Source organism: Procambarus clarkii, chromosome 20, assembly GCF_040958095.1.
Source record: "Procambarus clarkii isolate CNS0578487 chromosome 20, FALCON_Pclarkii_2.0, whole genome shotgun sequence".
Classification (NCBI taxonomy): domain Eukaryota; kingdom Metazoa; phylum Arthropoda; class Malacostraca; order Decapoda; family Cambaridae; genus Procambarus; species Procambarus clarkii.
The window spans coordinates 10,561,872-10,583,830 of record NC_091169.1 but is presented as its reverse complement, the minus strand read 5'-3'; the positions used below and the strand labels follow the sequence as shown (position 1 = coordinate 10,583,830).

The window sequence follows — 21,959 nt, the reverse complement described above, 5'->3', positions numbered from 1 at the left end:
AGTCAGAGTGGGAAAATGTTGTAAGTGGAGTGCCTCAAGGCTCTGTCCTGGGACCTCTGTTGTTTATAATATATATAAATGATTTAGATTCAGGTTTGAGTAGCAACATTTGCAAATTTGCCGATGATACGAAAATCGGTAGGGAAATTAATTCGGAGGAGGACTCACTATCACTTCAAGTTGATCTACATAGGGTTTTGAAATGGTCAAAGGATTGGCAGATGCAGTTTAATGCTGATAAATGTAAAGTTCTGAGGTTAGGTAATGATGATAGAGTTACAAGATACGAGCTAGATGGTGTTGTGATTGCGAAGTCGGATTGCGAAAGGGATCTGGGAGTTATGATTAGTAAGAATTTAAAACAAAAGGATCAATGCATAAATGTTCGTAATAAGGCAAATCGGACACTTGGATTTATTAATCGCAGCGTTAGTAACAAGACACCTGGTGTGGTTCTCAAGCTATATCTTGCTCTAGTTAGGCCCCATTTAGATTATGCAGTTCAGTTTTGGTCGCCATATTATAGAATGGATATAAATTCACTTGAACGTGTCCAGCGTAGGATGACTAAGTTAATTCCCCAAATTAGAAATCTTTCATATGAAGAAAGATTAACAAAGCTTAAGTTGCATTCACTGGAAAGGCGAAGAGTTAGGGGTGACATGATAGAGGTTTACAAGTGGATGAATGGACATAACCGGGGGGATATTAATAGGGTATTAAAAGTATCAACACAGGACAGAACACGAAACAATGGGTATGAATTGGATAAGTTTAGATTTAGGAAAGACTTGGGTAAATACTGGTTCAGTAACAGGGTTGTTGATTTGTGGAACCAATTGCCGCGTAACATTGTGGAGGTGGGGTCCCTCGATTGTTTCAAGCACGGGTTGGACAAGTATATGAGTGGGATTGGGTGGTTATAGAATAGGAGCTGCCTCGTATGGGCCAATAGGCCTTCTGCAGTTACCTTTGTTCTTATGTTCTTAATTAATTCGGAGGAGGACTTACTATCACTTCAAGTTGATCTAGATAGGGTTTTGAAATGGTCAAAGGATTGGCAGATGCAGTTTATTGCTGATAAATGTAAAGTTCTGAGGCTAGGTAATGATGATAGAGTTACAAGATACGAGCTAGATGGTGTTGAGATTGCGAAAGGGATCTGGGAGTTATGATTAGTAAGAATTTAAAACAAAAGGATCAGTGCATAAATGTTCGTAATAAGGCAAATCGGACACTTGGATTTATTAATCGCAGCGTTAGTAACAAGACACCTGGTGTGGTTCTCAAGCTATATCTTGCTCTAGTTAGGCCCCATTTAGATTATGCAGTTCAGTTTTGGTCGCCATATTATAGAATGGATATAAATTCACTTGAACGTGTCCAGCGCAGGATGACTAAGTTAATTCCCCAAATTAGAAATCTTTCATATGAAGAAAGATTAACAAAGCTTAAGTTGCATTCACTGGAAAGGCGAAGAGTTAGGGGTGACATGATAGAGGTTTACAAGTGGGTGAATGGACATAACAAAGGGTATTAAAATATTAAAAGGGTATTAAAAGTATCAACACAAGACAGAACACGAAACAATGGGTATAAATTGGATAAGTTTAGATTTAGGAAAGACTTGGGTAAATGATGAGTCACAATAACGTGGCTGAAGTATGTTGACCAGACCACACACTAGAAGTTGAAGGGAGGACGACGTTTCAGTCCGTCCTGGACCATTCTCAAGTCGATTGTATCACAATCGACTTGAGAATGGTCCAGGACGGACCGAAACGTCGTCGTCCCTTCAACTTCTAGTTTGTGGTCTGGTCAACTTGGGTAAATACTGGTTCAGTAACAGGGTTGTTGATTTGTGGAACCAATTACCGCATAACGTGGTGGAGGTGGGGTCCCTCGATTGTTTCAAGCGCGGGTTGGACAAGTATATGAGTGGGATTGGGTGGTTATAAATAGGAGCTGCCTCGTATGGGCCAATAGGCCTTCTGCAGTTGCCTTTATTCTTATGTTCTTATAGACGTTAGGCTAATTTATTCGATAGTTAGATGCAAGTGATCTATCTCCTTTCTTAAAAACTGGTATCACATTAGCAACATTCCAAAACTCTGGCACTCTGCCTGACTCTATTGATTTATTAAATATGGTTGACAGTGGGTCACAAAGCTTCTCTTTGCATTCTTTAAGCACCCTGGCAAACACTTCATCCGGCCCTGGGGATTTGTTTGGTTTGAGTTTTACTATTTGTTTAAGAACATCCTCCCTGGTAACTGCTAAACTCGTCAACCTGTCCTCGTCCCCACCCACATAGACTTGTTCGGCTGAAGGCATATTGTTAAGTTCCTCTTTAGTAAATACAGATAAGAAATATTTATTAAAAATACTACTCATCTCTTCATCACTATCTGTTATTTGACCTGTCTCAGTTTTTAATGGACCTATCCTTTCCCTAGTCTTAGTACGATATAACTGAAAAAACCCTTTAGAATTTGTCTTTGCTTGCCCTGCTATGCGAACTTCATAGTTTCCTTTTGCTTTCCTTATCTATTTCTTAACATTTCTAACCAGTAGTACGAATTCCTGTTCTAAAGTGACCTCCCCATTTTTAATCCTTTTGTACCAAGCTCTCTTTTTACCTATATATTAATTCTTCAAATTCTTTGTTATCCACTTTGGGTCATTAGTATTCGATCTATTCAATTTGTATGGTATACTACGTTCCTGTGCTTTGTTTAGAATATTCGTAAATAAGTTATATATTGAATCCACATCGAAATCCTCATTTACGTCACCTATCGCTGGGTTCATGTCTCGCTCCAAGACCGGCCCCCACCCCATACCCAAGACTTTCCAATCAATTTGACCCAAAAAATTTCTTAGGCTATTAAAATCAGCTTTTCGAAAATCTGGCACTTTAACAGAATTTTCTCCTACAGGTCTATGCCATTCTATGCTAAATCTGATTTCTTTGTGATCACTGTTCCCTAGCTCACTCCCTATTTCGATGTCATTAATTTGTGTTTCCCTGTTAGTTAACACTAAATCTAAAATATTATTTTCCCGTGTTGGTTCCTTAATGTGTTGCGCAAGAAAGCAATCGTCAATTAATTCTAGAAAATCTTCTGCTTCACTATTCCCTGTTTTGTTCAACCAGTTTATTCCACTAAAATTAAAGTCACCCATGACGTAAATACTGTTAGATCTAGATGCCCTAGATATTTCATCCCATAGATGCTTTGCTTCCATTCTGTCTAAATTTGGTGGCCTATATATAACTCCTATTATAATATTATTTGCTTTTTCGTATAATTCTATCCAAATAGTTTCTGTGTGTGGCTCAGTTTTGATTCCCTCTTTGAGACTACATTTCAAATTGTCCCTAACATATATGGCTACTCCCCCTCCTCGTCTAATATATCTATCTGTGTGAAATAGTTTAAATCCATTTATTTGATATTCAGCTAATAGTTCTCTATTTTCTACATTCATCCACGTTTCGGTAAGTGCAATAATATCTATTTTTTCTGTGCAGACAAGAGCATATATTTCGTTAATTTTATTTCTTAAACTTTTACTGTTAGTGTAATATACCCTAAGTGAATTGTTATTTTGAGGCCCTTCTCTTTCCCTGATCATTTTGCCAATTCCTTTCTCCCACAAACACATACTTTTATTATCTCCTTCCTCCAAATCAATTCCCATACCTCTATCTACTAACAGTTTAAACCCAAACAAACACCTCTAACCACTTCTTCCAACGAGTTCGCAACAGCAACAACCCCAGCTCTCGATAGATGCACCCCATCACGAGCATACATTTCATTTCTTCCATAGAAGTGTTCCCAGTTGTCTATGAAAGATATTGCATTTGATTTGCAATATCTTTCCAGCCGGCAATTGACACCAATTGCCCTCGACATCCATTCATTTCCCACTCCCGTTCTTGGAAGAATGCCACATATGATCGGGATTCCTCCCTTGCTCTTAACTAATTCAATTGCTGTCCTGAATCCCTGTATTAGTTCCTCACTCCTAACTCGTCCAACATCATTACCCCCTGCACTAATACAAATAATGGGTTTGTTCCCATTTCCTGTCATAATATCATTCATGTTTCCAACAATATCACCAATTCCAGCTCCCAGATAGCAAACCCTTAACCTGTTCCCCCTATCTCTGGCACAAAACGTTCTGTCTAAATACCTCACCTGGGAATCTCCCACAACCAAAATTCGCTTCGATTCTCCCTTTTCCTTTCGAGCAGTTTGAGGGACCTGCGCTTCAATGCTCCTCATTACTTTGTCTTTGCCACCTCATTGAACAACAGGTTCAACACAGCACTCGTCCTCTAATACGTCAAATGCGTTAAAAGTCCTTAGGTGTAGGCTATTAGTTGTCGGTTTTGCCAAGGTCTTCTTAAGACCCCTGTCTTTCACAACTTGCCAAGACGAGGACTTCTTAATACTGGTCCCGTCAGTCCTTCTTAATGAGGTCCCGTCAACACTGGCCTCCTCCTTCGTTTCCTCCCGAAGTCTCAGCCGTCGTACCTCCTCCTTCGTTTCCTCCCGAAGTCTCAGCCGTCGTACCTCCTCCCGCAGGGAATCAATCTCTGCTCTCAGAGCTCCTACCAGACTCACCAAATCCTTCACTAATCCTTCCACTATTGCAATAATAATGTTATTAGAATCGGAGCTCCAGCTAACACAACCTCTCATTGTGACTGCACCTGACTGACTGATTATATATATATATATATATATTATATATATATATGCAAACAAGCCTGAATGGTCCCCAGGACTATATACAACTGAAAACTCACACCCCAGAAGTGACTCGAACCCATACTCCCAGGTGCAACGCAACTGGTATGTACAGGGACGCCTTAATCCGCTTGACCATCATGACCGGACATAAGGAAGTGATAGCCGAGGCTATTTGAACCACTTCCCCGCCGGCACTCGGATGGTAATCTTGGGCATAGCATTTTATCAAATCACCTCATTCTTTGGGGCACACGTGAGGAACACAAATGCAAACAAGCCTGAATGGTCCCCAGGACTATATACAACTGAAAACTCACACCCCAGAAGTGACTCGAACCCATACTCCCAGGAGCAACGCAACTGGTATGTACAGGGACGCCTTAATCCGCTTGACCATCGTGTGCCCCAAAGAATGAGGTGATTTGATAAAATGCTATGCCCAAGATTACCATCTAAGTGCCGGCGGGGAAGTGGTTCAAATAGCCTCGGCTATCACTTCCTTATGTCCGGTCGTGATGGTCAAGCGGATTAAGGCGTTCCTGTACATACCAGTTGCGTTGCTCCTGGGAGTATGGGTTCGAGTCACTTCTGGGGTGTGAGTTTTCAGTTGTATATAGTCCTGGGGACCATTCAGGCTTGTTTGCATATATATATATAATATATATATATATTATATATATATATATATATATATATATATTATATACATATATATATACATACATATATATACATATATATATATATATATATATATATATATATATATATATATATATATATATGTCTCATTGAATTTGACCGCATATTCTGTATTTACTATCTTCTGATGTAGGGCTTCTATCCCTCTAACTATTTTCTTAGCATCAGAGCTTAGCTGAAAGAGGAGTTTTCCAAAACTCATTTTCGTAATTTCAAGGTGAAGAAAAAAGTGAATTACTATAGAATGCATTACACTTATCCATACAATTTGCACAACGTTTCGAAACTCCATGGTTCATTCTCAAGTGAAACGAATTTACAGAACTGGTTGATTTATTCCCGCACTGGGTCAGGTGATAAGACAATAAGGTAAAAACGTGGGGGATACATAAGGGATAAATGGGGGATGAAGCATATAAGAACATAAGAATAAAGTTAACTGCGGAAGGCCTATTGGCCCATACGAGGCAGCTCCTATCTACATACAAAGATTAATCAAGTGTAATTGGCCTGTTATGTTGAACAGTGTCTTCTGTGTTCGCATCGTTATGTTCTGGTCTTGTCCTTACTCTCATGGTGGGTAGATTAAATAGTTCCGTGATTTGAGTGTTCATGGTAGGTTGTTCTATTCTTATGTGAATTGCTTCAAGAATTTGTAATCTTCTTGCATCTTGGGTTTTGTCTATTATACAGGTATTTTTGTTCAACATTTCTCTTGTTAGGGTGATGTCATGGGCTTGTCTCACGTGATTCCTGGGGGCACCGGATTGAAGATGGCATGTCAAACGCCTCGTCAGCTTGGTCGACGTCATACCTATGTACTTAGATTGAAGGTTACATCCTTCGTGGGGGTAAGTGTACATGTATACAACGCTTGACTGCTGTAAAGGGTTCTCCGTCGGCTTCGGGCTGTTTTTGATAAGGAGTTTGGAAGTCTTCTTGGTTTTATAGAATATTATCAGGTTTATGTTTTGGTTAGGAGTAATGCTTTTTACTCCTTTACGGATTATTTCTTTCATTATTCTTTCCTCTTTTATATGTTCACTGTGCATGGTTGATTTGTAATATAATTTTATTGGAGGTATTGTGGTTTCTGTTCTAGGTTCAGGATTATACCATCGGTCCAAGTGTCTTCTTATAGCAGCGTTTATTTCTGCGTTGCTATATCCGTTGTTCACCAATACCTGAGTTATTCTTTCAAACTCTCTACTCACGTTGCTCCATTCGGAATAGTGGGTAAGCGCTCGACGAATATAAGCATTGAGAACACTGGCTTTGTATCTTTGGGGCACTCACTTCTACCGTTCAGGCATAATCCTAAGTTGGTGGGCTTGGTATATACGTTGGTGCTTAAAGAGATTCCTGTATTTGTTATTAGTACATCCAAGAATGGCAGACTGTTATTTTCACTATTTTCATGTGTAAATCGGAGTACTGACTCTCTCTCTCTCTAGATGGCTTTTAAGATCAATTAGTTCATCTGAGTCTTTTACTATGATGAATATGTCATCTGCATAACGGCAATACAGTTGGTTTTTGTCTGCTACTGAAGACTCTGTCTTCGATGGTTCCCATATAAAAATTAGCAAATTAAACTCCTAAGGGGAAGCCCATTGCTACTCCGTCTATTTGTAGATACATGTCTCCTTGTGGACTGATGAAAGGGGCTTCCTTTGTACATGCTTGGAGAAGACTCTTCAAGTGTGGCTCAGGTATGTCTAATTTGGGAGCTCTCGTCTCTGTATACTCTGTCCAGGATCATTCCTATGGTTGTTTCGACTGGGACGTTGGTAAATAGGGATTCAACGTCCAGGGAAGAAATGACTTCATCAGGCTGAGTAGATTTGATTAGTTCCAGGAAATCTGCTGATAATTGTTGTACATATTAGCCAGAACTCACTTCTTGGCCTACTATGCAAGGCCCGATTTGCCTAATAGGCCGAGTGATTTTCTTTATTTTCATCTAATTGTTTCAAATTACTTTATTTGAAATATTATCATTATATTATATTAGGAACATAAATTATTGACTTAGTTATGTTAGTTTAGGTTAGGTTAAGATAGGTTTGGTTAGGTTAGGTAGGGTAGGTTAGGTTCGGTTATATATCTATGTCAGTTTTGTGGGGAAAACTCCAGGCAGCTATTCACTTTTTTAAATTGACTTTAATAAGATAAATTTTATCTTATTTATTTTATTTGTAAGTAAGAAATTAATTGAGTGAACTGTATGTACTTGATTAAACTGCCTGAAATTATCTCACATAGTTGGGGGACAATTTGTAGCTTAAACCACTTTGAGATGCTCATTCTTAAACCACAAATTGTTTACCATTCAATATATAATTATATCATACCACATATGGTGGTCTAATCTACTAGTAATAATTACTAATTATGAATACTAATACTACTATAACTAAAGAGGTCTTAGCTGTTCCTGTAGTAGGGGCCTGCTAAGGCTGTGTAATTGTAGCATCAAGATGGGTGTACTCACCTAATTGTACTCGCCTAATTGTGCTTGCGGGGGTTGAGCCTCTGAGCGTCACGTAATGGCGGCTGTGGAGGCTACAAGCCCTGGGATACAGCTAAGTAAATTATGTGTAAGGCTCAACTGTCTGCTCTGCTTCTTGCTACTCCAAATCACAATTTACCTGTATGGGATGCAAAGAATTAATAAAAGTTTCCTAAACATATAATTACAGGTATGACATGGAATATGAGGTTGTTAAATGGGGTACACGTACTTCTTGTTTTGGGGTTTTCATGCTTATAACCGGCTATGTTTTAAATGATAAAAATGTGTACACAAATTAATCAAATACAGTATACTTGGTAAGCCGGATACAGGATTCCTCTAGTTGTAGTAGTGGTGTTGTCGTGGTAGCTTTCTTGGGACAGAGTAAGTCTATCCAAGGTGACAAGTATCACAACACACAGGAGCACTCACTTTGTTTTTGTTGTGTGTGGAGACGCTGCCTCCCTCTGTTCTGTGGTTCTACTTCTGAACTTAAATTTACATTAACAAGGGAGTCAAGCTATATTTTGATGTTAGTAATTATATTCAGTCTTATTGAATGCTTTTTTATTATATTTAGACACGAGACTGCTACATAAACAGTATTTAGATAATGTAAATATGCGGGTTGTCTTTGACGTCACGGAGTCACCCATTCTCTATTCTCAAGGGGATACTATGTTATTAAGTGTGTCGGCTTTCCGACATAATTACGGGGAGGAAGAACACGGGTTGAAGTCCCGGAAAGGACTGCGATCACTTTATTCTTCTCCTTCTGAATTATGATGTTGCTTTAATTTGAGTTTACATTGTTGTGCTGCAGTGCTTTGGGGAAGTATGTCCCGTACTGGCCTATCGGGTGCTGGAAGTCGTTGAACGTCTTCTTTTCTTGCCCGTTCTAAAGGAACTAATTTCTCTAATGTTTTGAGAGTAGTGTTGCCTCGGCATTTTACTGTCACTATTCTCAAGATGCCCTGGCTGTCTGGAGGAACAGAGACTATTTGACCTATAGGCCACTCTGAGTGTGGTCCATCACTATCCACCAGAACTATGTCACCAGGGTTCAAGTTATTTCTGTTATAGGGGTTGTTTGCCCCGTAATGATACTCCCTTAGAGCTGTAAGGTATTCTCGAGTCCATACGTCATTCCACCGACTTATCACCCCCGATAGATGTTTGAAACGTTGAACCAAATCACTCTCTTGGGCATATGAAGGATCCTCTGGTTTCTCGTCCGTAAGGGACACAAGGGTTTTGAGATGTCTCCCATACATCAGATGAGCTGGACTTAATGGTTCACGCTGCAAAACATCATCAGAGAGGTAGGTAAGTGGTCGGTTATTAACTCGTGCTTCTATCTCTATGACTACTGTTTGGAGCTCCTGTTGGTCAATCTTTTGGCGGTGTAGGGTTTTCCGTAGAGAACGTTTCACCGTACCAATCATGCGTTCATAGAAGCCGCCGTGCCATGGTACTCTGGGAGGTATGAATTTCCATTGGCACTGCCGTTGATTTAGGGCCGTGCGTACCTTTGGGTGTGTCCAGATTTTCCTCAGACATGCTTTTCCTGCCACTAAGTTGGACCCATTGTCTGAGATCATTAACTTAGGACAAAATCTACATGAAGCAAACCTGCGGAAAGCCTGTAAGAATGCTTCGGCACTCATATCGGGAGTCACTTCTAGATGGACTGCCCTCGTTGTGGCACAAGTAAAAAGACAGATATAGGCTTTTACTGGTTTCTTGTCTTTAGTGCCTGACAGTGTTAGTGCTCCTGTGAAATCTACTCCTGTTGTCTCGAAGGGACGAATATGTATGACTCGTTCCTTCGGAAGTGGAGGAGGGCCAGGATATGGACACACTCTGGCATCGTATCTCCGGCAAACAACACCAGGAATTTAATTATTGATTTTACTGTCTGCCTACCTTGGGGTAGCCAGTACTGTTGTCCTAAGTCCGTGAGAGTATCTAATACCCCACCATGCAGAGTGCAGTATTTGTGTATATGGAACACAATTAGTTTGCTTACTATGTGGTGGTAGGGAGCAATATTGGATTTTTTGCTTCCAGATCTATGTCAGCATGCTGTAAGCGTCCTCCGCATCTTATTAAGTTATAATTGTCAGTGTCTAACCAGAGACCCAGATCATTTTGTAGCTTCTTTGGAACATTGTCAAATTCTGTCCCGAATGTGTCTGTCTGAGCTCTTTTGACCCAGTACCTTAGGGCACTAGGAAATTTATGCTTGATTCCTATTTTCTTTAGAAAACCAAATACTACTTGGGTGACACCTATAAGTTTGTTCAGTTCAGAGTACCGAGTGGGATCAATTACCAAAGTCTGAGGTAGTTCTGGGCTCTCAGTGGGAACAATGACATTGGTCACAATGACTTGTGGCTTTTGTTCAGCCCTCGGGAGAGATAGTCAGCTGAATTATCTTTAGTGGGTACATATCTTAGTTTATACCCTGCTGACAACTCTCGTATTTCCTTAACGCGGTTACTCACGTAAGGATTCTTACTGTTATTGTTTTTTACCCACTGTAGCGCTGCCTCATTATCTGACCATACTACTGTATCTTTAAAGTGGATGTGGCATAAGCAGTATGCCTATGCACTCTGCACCAGGCTCGGATTCTTCGAACTCCATATTCATCAAGAACTGTAAAAAAACACTATCGCAGGCCCTCCACATTCTGTGGAGACAAAGCCTAGATACTGGTGTTATTCCTGATATACTAAAAAAGCAGAGAAAGCACCACTTCATAAAGGAGGAAATAAGGCAGAGGCAAAAAATTACAGACCGATAGCACTAACATCGCACATTATAAAATTTTTTGAGAGAGTGCTAAGAAGTAAGATCACAAAATACATGGAATCACAGCATCTCCATAACCCCCAAGGGCGCTCTTGCCTGTCGCAGTTGCTGGACCACTATGATATGGCATTAGATGCTAAAGGAAGACAAACAAAACGCTGATGTAATTTACACAGATTTCGCAAAAGCTTTTGATAAATGTGATCATGGCGTTATTGCACATAAAATGCGTTCAAAAGGAATTACCGGAAAAATAGGCAGATGGATCTACAATTTCCTGACCAACAGAACCCAATGTGTAATAGTCAACAAAATAAAATCCAGCCCATCAACCGTGAAGAGCTCAGTCCCCCCAGGGTACTGTGCTTGCTCCAGTACTTTTTCGCATCCTCATATCGGACATAGACAAGAACACAACCTATAGCACTGTATCATCCTTTGCAGATGACACTAGGATCTTCATGAGAGTAGGCAACATAGAGGACACGGCAAACCTCCAGTCAGATGTAGATTAGGTCGTTCTATGGGCTACAGAAAATAATATGGTGTTTAACGAAGATAAGTTCCAGCTCATGCGCTATGGAAAAAATGAAAATATAAAAACGGAAACCACGTACAAAACTCAGGCAAATCATGACATAGAACGAAAAGGCAATGTAAAGGATCTGGGTGTACTCATGTCGGAAGACCTTACCTTTAAAGAACACAATAAAGTAGCCATCACAACTGCAAGAAAAATGACAGGTTGGATAACAAGAACTTTTCACACTAGAGATGCTATACCGATGATGACACTTTTCAAAACGCTTGTGCTCTCTAGAGTGGAGTACTGCTGCACAATGACAGCCCCTTTCAAAGCTGGAGAAATTGCCGACCTGGAGAGTGTGCAGAGATCTTTTACTGCTAGAATTCAATCAGTAAAACACCTAAACTATTGGGACCGACTAAAGAGCCTAAATCTGCACTCCCTTGAGCGCAGGCAGGAGAGATATATAATAATTTACACGTGGAAAATGTTAGAGGGGCTGGTCCCAAACCTGCACACAGAAGTAACATCACATGAGACCAGAAGACATGGCAGGATGTGCAGAATACCCCCGTTGAAAAGCGGAGGTGCAACAGGTACTCTGAGAGAGAACTCTATCAACATCAGAGGCCCGAGACTGTTCAACACGCTTCCGCTACACATAAGGGGCATAACTGGCCGACCCCTCACAGTGTTCAAGAGAGAACTGGATAAGCACCTCCAAAGGATACCTGATCAACCAGGCTGTGACTCATATGTCAGGCTGCGAGCAGCCGAGTCCAACAGCCTGGTTGATCAGTCCAGCAACCAGGAGGCCTGGTCGACGACCAGGCCGCGGGGACGCTAAGCCCCGGAAGCACCTCAAGGTAACCTCAAGGTAAGGTGGCTTAAGGCCTTGATCATATAATGAGCCAATCTTACACCTAGCAGTAAGGCTGTTAATTCCAGTTGTGGCAGTGATCTTTTCTTTAAAGGTGCCACTCTGGCCTTTGATGTGAGCAAATTGGGTTGCCCATTTGAGACCAGGTAAGCTACTGTGCCATAAGCCTTTCCTGAGGCATCACAAAATACATGCAGCTAAATTGGTTCTTTTCATTTACTACTGTGTTCCGAGGGAACTTGACAGACTCTAGGATACTTAAATCTTTCACTAACCCTTGCCATTTTTCTTGTAAGGTAGGTGTTAGAAGATCATCCCAGCCTATCTTTTGTTGCCAACATTCCTGCATTATCAACTTCCCATTAACTAATATTGGACTTAATAGTTCTAATGGGTCGAAGGCTTTGCTGACTTGTGATAGCAATTTTCTTATTGTTAAGTTAGTGGTATCTGGCTGCACCGACTTGATTATCAGCTGATCTGTTGTTGTGTTCCATTCGACACCTAGTACCTTTGTCATCTCGGGTACTTGGTAGTCGGGAAATTCTGTTGCGATCAGTTGATTTAATTTGTCATTGTTAGAGACCCAAGATTGGAGAGGTATATTGGCTCCCATTAATTCTCGATTGGCCTCATGCTATATGTCCAACAGTTTACTCTCACTGTTGGTTGTTCCTTGAAAATTATCCACATACAGGTTTTTACTAATTTCCATCTTGTTCGGGCTATTGGACTTCTTCAAGTGCGTATCCAAGGTAGCTTGAAGCAGAAAAGGTGATGAGGTGGCCCCGAACTATACGGACGCAAACCGGTAAGTGATTAATTCACTGTTCGGATCGTTAGGATCCTTGATCCATAGGAACTTTGTGTAGTTCCGGTCTTCTTCTTGAAGACCTACCCTAAGGAAAACCTTGCTGATGCCGGCCGTATATGCACAAGTCCCAATACGGAACTTTAACAGCATGTCGTAAAGCCTTTGTGTCAGGCTAGGGCCAGTTTGAAGGCAGTCATTTAACGAAACACTACTCTGCCTCCTCTTAGCACTGCAATTAAATACTATTCGTAGTGGGGTAGTAGCAGAAATTTTCTTTACAGGGTGATGTGGCAGGTAGTGTCCTTCCTTTGGGTTATCATTTGTAACAACTTCGATAAATTTGTCATCGAGCTGCTTCTATATTACTTCATGGAACAACTTCAAATTCTCAGGTTGCCTTTGTAAGCGCAACACCTGTGATCTTAATTGGTTTTGTGCCATAAAATGGTTGACGGGTAGCTGAGGGTGATTCAGCTTCCATGGTAACCTGACCCAGTATTGATTATCTCTGTAGATAACTGAGTCCAGGTATTGTTTGTAAGTCCAGTCATCATCTGGGCTAGGTTGTTCAGTGACAATGCCGAGAGTTGCCAGGTCCCATAACTTATGTACAGGGGGATCAAGCTCATCCTCAGACATGTCTCTGAGTTGCAGTGGAGACTGGTCTCCTAGTCATGCAACCATTATTGGGTTGGCATGTTGGTGGTCTACAGGTGCGGGTTGTTTCAGCCGTAATACTGGGCCTGTTAGGAAATAGCCACCTGCAGATGGTAACACGTTCATACCGTGGTGATCTTCCTTTCCTTTGATAAACTTATCGTAGACATCTGATCCCATAAGGATTCCAATATTGGAAAGGTTGTCCGATGTGATTTTATCAGCCAAATGAATTCCCTTTTCTTCCAGGAATTTGGCTGTTGTTCCTAGACCATATACATACAGGTCTATTGGGAATCTTACTACAACCAGTGCTTGTACCTTTCGGACATAACCTCCTAAACGTACCTTGGGTTGTACTACCCTGAAGACTCGGGCTCCTGAGTCAGTCAGGAATCCTGACTGACTCAGGATTCTGAATGTTTTTTCGTGTCTCCTTTACAGGTGTAAGTTTCAGTGCATCTACCAACTCCTTTGATATAAAGGTCAGTTGGGACCCTTGATCAAATAATTCACGTACGGTGGCTTTGAACTTTCCATTTCTAATGATCAATTGTGCAGTAGGTAGACCTGATTTATGATCAGACCTTGTTGAGAAGACACTTATGTCAGGTAACACAGTACAAAGCTGTACTGAAGTGGTAGTTCCTTCCTCCTGTGGTTTGGCAGACTTTGTATTTGAGTCCCCACAAAGTGCTGTATGGTGTTGACCCTTATGGCACCCATTGCAGGTGCGTATTGGAGTTGTACAGGTGTTGGGATTATTTGCCCTTATACACTTGGTACATCTATGTAACTCCTTGAGTCGTTTTATGCGTGTAGCACGATCGGGGTAAAGTTTGCAATAGTATATGGAATGTGGTTGTCCACAGAACACACATGGTCTCCTGACGTTAACAGCATCTTGAGGAGTCACCGATTTGGGTGGCGTGTTAACTGTAGGTTTGGAGGGACCAACTGCATATGTGCCCACACTGCCTTGTTTCCACTTTGTGGAGGGGGAAGTTGTTTTAGCATTGTTTGGAGTACTGTTTGTTCTCTGTTGTTTACTATTAGTAGTAGACAAAGGTTTAGATGTCGCTTTTCCATCTGGGTTAACTCTTTGTCCTTCTATGATGGTGTGTAACCCTTTTGTAATCTCCGTTACTGTTAAAGAGGACTTACTGTATAATACAAACAGCTTGTCTAGTATGTCACTGGGTAATTTGCGTATCATATGGACTTGGATTATCCAGTCTGACTCATCCAAGTTCACTTTATTTTAAGTGCCTTGAGCAAGGACTCAAGCTCCATTCTAAAGGCTTGGAGTGAGACTGCTGTATTATTTGGAGGGTTAATGTCCAACAGCTTTTGGATTAGAAGTCTGATGGTCCTTTCTGGTTTAGCGTAATTATCCTTTAGGAGATGTATGGCATTGTTGGAAATTTCCAACACCGAATCCAACACTGTTGTATTCTCATTAATTATTACTAACTCTACTAGTTATTGTAGTAAGTAAAATTAACACCACGTAGAATTCTCATGTACTAATAATTTCATCTGTGCAGTAGGCTAGAATTCTCACGTCATCTGACGCCAGTATTGCGTCAGATTTTATTACAATAAACACATTATATCCAATGTATCTGAGAATTAAATTCGATTCTCTATAACCAAGGCATTCTGTATGATAATTAATTACAGATAAATTGACTTCCAACTAAGAGTCGAATAGAGCGTTAGAGTCATAGCGATTATCGAGTAATAAAAGTTAACGTCACAAGAGAATGCCATGGGGAGACATTAATTCCTCTCCCTTATACGTTTACTATCACTAAACTGGCAAATAATAATATTTCCCTCTTCTAAATAATAAACCCGTCCAGTCTCCAACATTTCAAGCATAAATGCGAGAAATATTAATGTTCGTGACAATAACTTGTTTAATGAACGCGGGACGCGGCGTGGGTGAGGAGGAGCAAGCCAGTACACGTGGAGGGAAGCTCTGAGGCAGACCTACCCGTATTGTGCTCACGAGGAGACGCCATTGCCCAGCCATCAGGGTAGACGTTATCCATCCTCAGATGAAAGTCGCCACTGTGAGGCGTGAACAACCTCGCAGATAATATCTTCAACTGGTGCTGGTGCAACATAAGGAACCTTTTTAATCTGGTTCCTGACTACACGTGACCGGCCAAGGAAGCGCGCCATTATCCAGGATAGGCTGAAGCCAGAGCCTGGGGACGCGAATTTCGGCAATCTTAAAACTTATACAGTGCCCATATTAGCTAAGTATCTTATCTTTATTTGATGCATCTGGTAAAGTGTAGTGTAGTAGCTGGGTGATTGACCGTGACGACGCATGATAACACCAAACCACAGGTGATTACTTATTATCACCTGTAACTCTTAAATTCTTGAATATAGAGATTCAGTAGTTTAATTAGTTGCTACTGTAAATATTTGTCTTGCAGCACGTGAGAAGAATTCTCCCTGCCACCTTCTCCCATGTTAATCCATCCCATTCGTCAGCCAGCCGAGCCCAGGGAATTAGAGGAAGCGTCGTGGCTTACATAAAGGAATCGTCTTTAAGCTAAGATTCTTTGTATTCATTCATGAACTTTCTGAATTACTTACATGCAGAATTCCTCAGGATTAACATGTGTTTATTGTGACTATCATTATTATACTTATAATCTATGTTCCCATTTATGGTAATGACATTAGTTTCACTATAATTCATAGGATTAGCTTATTATAATTTGGATTAGTGAACGAACCACACTAGTTCCTGGACGTACTGACTTCCAGTAATAACCCCCCAATGTAGGTGTTTGAGGGTTTGATTCATTTAATTATACAGCCCATTAATTATTTCTATGATCATATTCTCTAGTATTTTATCCATAGTTACTGGTTTCATCTAGGAATTATCTAATGATCAGAAATTCTCAGTTTCCCTCTTTACTATAAAAGCGGGTGGTCCTTCGTAATTTAATTTACTACATTAATATTTAAATAATCAGATTCAAGCCCCAAATGTCCCACATTATGGTCCTTATCGAACCGGATAGGCATTAAATTTATAATTAAAATATTAATCATTAATAACTAATCCTTGTGTAATAGAAGCTAGACTAACTATTTAATTAATTGTGTCAACTAACATTGTAACACATCAGTTAGCCTAGATCACACTAACATATTGCTACTTTCACCTCATGTATAAGGTAGCTTTAGTGGGTCATAGCCAATTACCCACAACACTTAGACCTATACCTCACACAGAGGTGAGAATCTTTAGGTCACCAGGAGCAACAGCTCATAACTTTTATAATAACCCCACCCTAACACCTACGTTAGAGTGGCCTCACCATCTAACCATTATATACTTAGGTGGTAATGACATCCACCCCACTCGTCATCCAGCCGAGGTGATCAAACACCTCAAAGCCATAATTTCTTCTTTCAAGCTCATCAGTGAATCGGTCGTATTCACATTAGTGGAACCTCGCCAACCAAGTCAAGATAATCGTTGGGGAGTAACCCCAGAATACTACCAGAGAGCTGCTAAGTACATAAATTTCAGGCTGAAAAAACGAGTGAGATTGGATGCCACATATATCCAATTTACAGCCAGAACCTGACCAGAGATGGTGTACACTTGTCAGGGGAATCTAGGTTGCATGTGGTTGACAAGTTAATTAACACCATCAACCATCACAAACGGCTGTGGCTAGCAAGCCAAACTTAACTGTACATAATTGTTTCACCTGTGTGTGCAAGAGCACTCTTATAAAACAAAAAACCCCAAAATACAGCACAACTATACTCACCTTACTGCACCACAATAATCTTTACCCATGTTAGTAGGTAGAATTTAGGCTGAGACTGTGCTGAATTTGGTACAAGCCCAGACTAAATAACTTTATAGTTCTTAGTTAGGAATTATTACGACTAGACCTAAGTTAGTCAGTGTTGTATGTATTATATTATTTGTGCTGACCCTATACAGGGTGGGATTAAATTTTGAGATAACTCTGATTAGAGTGTCTCCATAATATTTCTCTTGTATGCATTATTTTGTGTATCTATTTTGTGTATTGCTGGATAATCTCCATTAACTCTGATGGTGATATAGAAGAGCTAACCGGACGAGAACTAATGGTGAAGTTCAGACAGTGCACAAAATATCTAGCTATTTGTTGTTAGGTAGGTAGGTACATTCAACCTCAAGTGAGGAAAAACATAAAGTAGCCACCTTAAATTAGGCTACATTTAATGTTACTTGTTCACTAATGAACAAGTACCCAAGCTTCATTAGTAATACATATATTGACACTGTGAAGTTTGAACCTAAGCCCAACATGGCTACTCCTGAGCAATTGAGGAGAACCTACATTAGCCTTAAAGGTCATTTGACCAGATTAATTAATAAGGCTGAGGGCTTAACTAAAGATACTCCCATTGACTCTTATCATTTAGAGACATCAGTTAGAGTGGCTGATCTGAAATTTGATCAAGTCAAATCTGCAGGTCAATCTTACCTTGATCTACTAAATACTGTAGAAACTGATCCTGATGAAGCAAGTCAAATTGTAGACGACATCTCCCAATATGAAGATGAGACTCAGGATATAATTATCAGGCTATCTAAATTAGCAAAACAATCTGGATCCAATACCAGTAACACAGGGTCTCACTTCAATAATCAACTACCAGAGGTTCGTTTACCTACTCTAGACTTGCCTACATTTTCAGGATTAGATACAGAAAATTGGGACAATTTTTGGACTTCCTTTGAAGTTCACATCCATAAGAAACCGTCTCTAGACAAAGTTTCTAAATTTTCATACCTACTTAGTCTTCTCACAGGAGAGGCTAAAAATGTCATACATAACCTTACTCTTAATGAGAGTAATTATGAGGAAGCTATAAAACTCCTGAAGTTGAACTATTGCAACAAAGAGTTAAGTATAGCTACCCTCTATTATCAATTGCTAGATCTGAATGCACCAAATAGTAGACCAGAGTCACTTCAAAGCTTCAGACTAGAAGTAGAGTCTCTAGTAAAGGCCTTAGGTACTAAAGTTAATATACCTGCTTCAGAATGGTCTATCAAGCTACTATTACAGAGGAAATTACCTCGAAATGTCTTGACAGAGCTCTGCTCACATTATAATACCGAGTTTCTCACTCTTGACCAAATTTTCGAGGGATTGAGGATCACAGTTAACAGGTTGAAGACTCATGATAAAATTAAACCTGAGTCTAAACCAACTAGTACTGATATTTCAGTCAAACCTAAACAGACTCAAAGTAAGTCTAATAAACATAAATCCAAACCTGCTCCATCCACTGGGAAAAGAAGTGGAAATGTAGGTACATATTCAGTGTCTTCTTCAGAGATAACCAATGACTTGTCTACTAAAGAGACTAAGTCTATTAACCAGAGAAAGTGTCTGTTCTGCAATCAGGGACACACCATTTATCAATGCTCTGTTTATCCTACTTATAATGTTAGGGTTAAAAGGTTACAAGAATTGCACAAGTGCACCAAGTGCATGGGCTCTCATGATCCCAAGAAATGTGCAGTGCAGCTACGTTCCTGCAACCGCTGTAACCAAGGTGTACACCACTACGCCTTATGTAGAAAATCTTCTACACCAACCATGACCACTGGAGTGAATTCTACGAATTCTACTGCAGTGCAATATTGCAAAGTGCATCACGAAGTGAATGTACTTGCTACTGAGTCAGGCAATAATACTACCTTGCCTACTGCTCAACTTAAACTAATAAACCGAAGATCTAGAATTAACACTAGAGGTCTTTTTGACCAAGGTTCACAGAAAACCTTCATTACACAACAATTGGTAGATGAATTAAATTTAAAACCTGCCAAAAGTGTGAGGTTAAATATTTCTGGTTTCTTGTCAAATAGTGGACCTCGTGACTACAAGGTAGTTAAAGTATTAGTAAGATTAGGATCTTCTACTAGTCCAATCCAAGCGGTAGTAGTGGATAAGATTCCTACAGACCTGCAGGTCACAGGATTAGCTCGCACTGCGAGACACCTTAAACGAAACCGCATGAGGCTAGCAGATTATAAAATAAATTCTGACTGCCTCACGGATATTGGAATACTAATAGGCGCGGATCATTATTACAAGTTTATAACTGGATGCACTAGGCAACATGGTATGAATTTGTTGTCGTCCGCAGGAGGCAAATTGCTCACAGGACCAGTGCTTTTCAGACAAGGTCCAGCGTCCACAAACCAACAATCCAATAATGTAATTGTGGCGTGACTAGGCTTAGAACAGTCACCCCTACGCTTCAGGGAAATATCTGAGGATATTGAGTCTGACCCACCAATACATCGTTTGTGGGATTTAGACACCTTAGGCATCATCCCTGAGCAACCAAGTCCTGATGATACGTGGACTTACCAGCAATACCTGGATACAGTTGTCTACTCAAATAAACAATACTGGGTAAGACTCCCATGGAAGTTGGATCATCCACAACTTCCAGTTAATTATTTTATGGCAGCCTCACAATTGCAGTCTCAATTAACACGACTGCAGAAGCAGCCAGACAAACTAAACATGTATCATCAACTTATCCAACAACAGCTTAACAATAAGTTCATTGAAGTTGTTGAACACGATGACCGAAAAACAGGTCATTATTTACCTCACCATACTGTGGTGAAAGACTCATTGACAACACCTATTCGTATTGTCTTTCACTGCAGTGCTAAAGTAAAGCCGAGCAGTGTGTCTTTAAATGAATGTCTCCAAACGGGACCTAGCCTAACACAAAGGCTACATGATGTGTTGTTACGATTTCGCACAGGCATTTTTGCCTATACAGCTGATATCAGCAAAGCCTTTCTCCGAGTAGGGTTACAGGAGGAAGATCGTGACTACACAAAATTCCTCTGGTTTAAGGATCCACTGGATCCTAACAGTGAAGTAATCACCTATCGTTTTGCCTCAGTATTATTTGGAGCTACGTCCTCACCGTTTCTTTTGCAAGCAACATTAGACACGCATTTGAGGAAATCAAACAGCCCATATAAGGCAGACATTAGCAACAACTTATATGTCGACAATTTCCAGGGGACAACTAATGATCAAGCTGATCTGGTAGAAATCTACCATGAGGCTAACCGTGAACTGTTAGGAGCCAATATGCCACTACAATCATGGGCCTCAAATAATAAACTGCTTAACCAGGTAATCGAGAAAGAATTTCCAGATTATCAGGTACCCAGTCAATTAAAGGTTCTAGGCGTGGAATGGAACACCAGCACTGACGAGATGAATGTCAAGTCAGTGCAAACTGATAATTCAACCCTTACCATGAGAACACTGCTCTCATTTGTCAGTCAACCATTTGACCCTTTAGGCCTACTTAGTCCTATATTAATAAAGGGCAAACTCCTAATGCAGGAGTGCGGGCAGAAACATATGGGATGGGACGATCCGTTACCAAGTGAGTTACAAGCCAAATGGCAAATACTCTCAACGGATTTTAATCAGTTAGGCGTTTTGAAATTTCCTCGTAATGCTTCAGGACCAAACTTACCCACCAATTTGCACGTTTTTTGCGATGCCTCTGGCAAAGCATATGGCGCAGTAGCCTATTTAGTCAATAGTGCACAATCAATTTTGCTCACATCTAAAGCAAGAGTTGCTCCCATTAAGAAGAGATCTTTACCTCAGATGGAGTTGACTGCATTGCTAGTGGGAGTAAGATTGGCCCATTGCCTGGCAAAAACACTCAATAATATCCACTTTGGTGAGATTGTAGTGTGGTCAGACAACGAGGCAGTCTTACAATGGGTAAGAAACAATAACAACAAAACCCCTTACGTCAGTAATCGCGTCAGGGAGATTCATGATTTATCTGCTGGATATAAATTTAGACATGTTCCTACTAAGGACAATCCTGCAAATTATTTATCTCGAGGATTAACATTAAAACAACTTGTCAAGTCTTCGCTGTGGTTCAATGGACCTTCATGGCTTGTTGGTGGTCAGTGGCCCAAACAAAAGCCACAAGTCATAGTGACCAATATCACCACTCCCATGAAAGAACCAGAACCTCAACGAACATTAGCCATTGATCCTCATCATTATTCTAATTTAAGCAAATTGTTACGAGTGACTGCACACGTGTTTGATTTCCTTGCTAAGGTAGGAATTCGACATAAATTTCCCAATCCTATCCTCTACTGGATCAAACGTGCACAACAAGAGACATATGGAAGTGAATATGAAAATCTTCCA

At 40.3% G+C, this 21,959-nt stretch overlaps 1 protein-coding gene across 1 annotated transcript; it reads right to left on the bottom strand.

Annotated features, from left to right (window-relative positions):
* Window positions 1-14,065: 14,065 nt before the first annotated feature.
* On the bottom strand, window positions 14,066-14,896 carry LOC138366692 (uncharacterized). Its single transcript, XM_069327960.1, has one exon. The coding sequence runs from the start codon at window positions 14,894-14,896 to the stop codon at window positions 14,066-14,068; it is 831 nt and encodes a 276-aa protein (XP_069184061.1).
* Window positions 14,897-21,959: the final 7,063 nt, after the last annotated feature.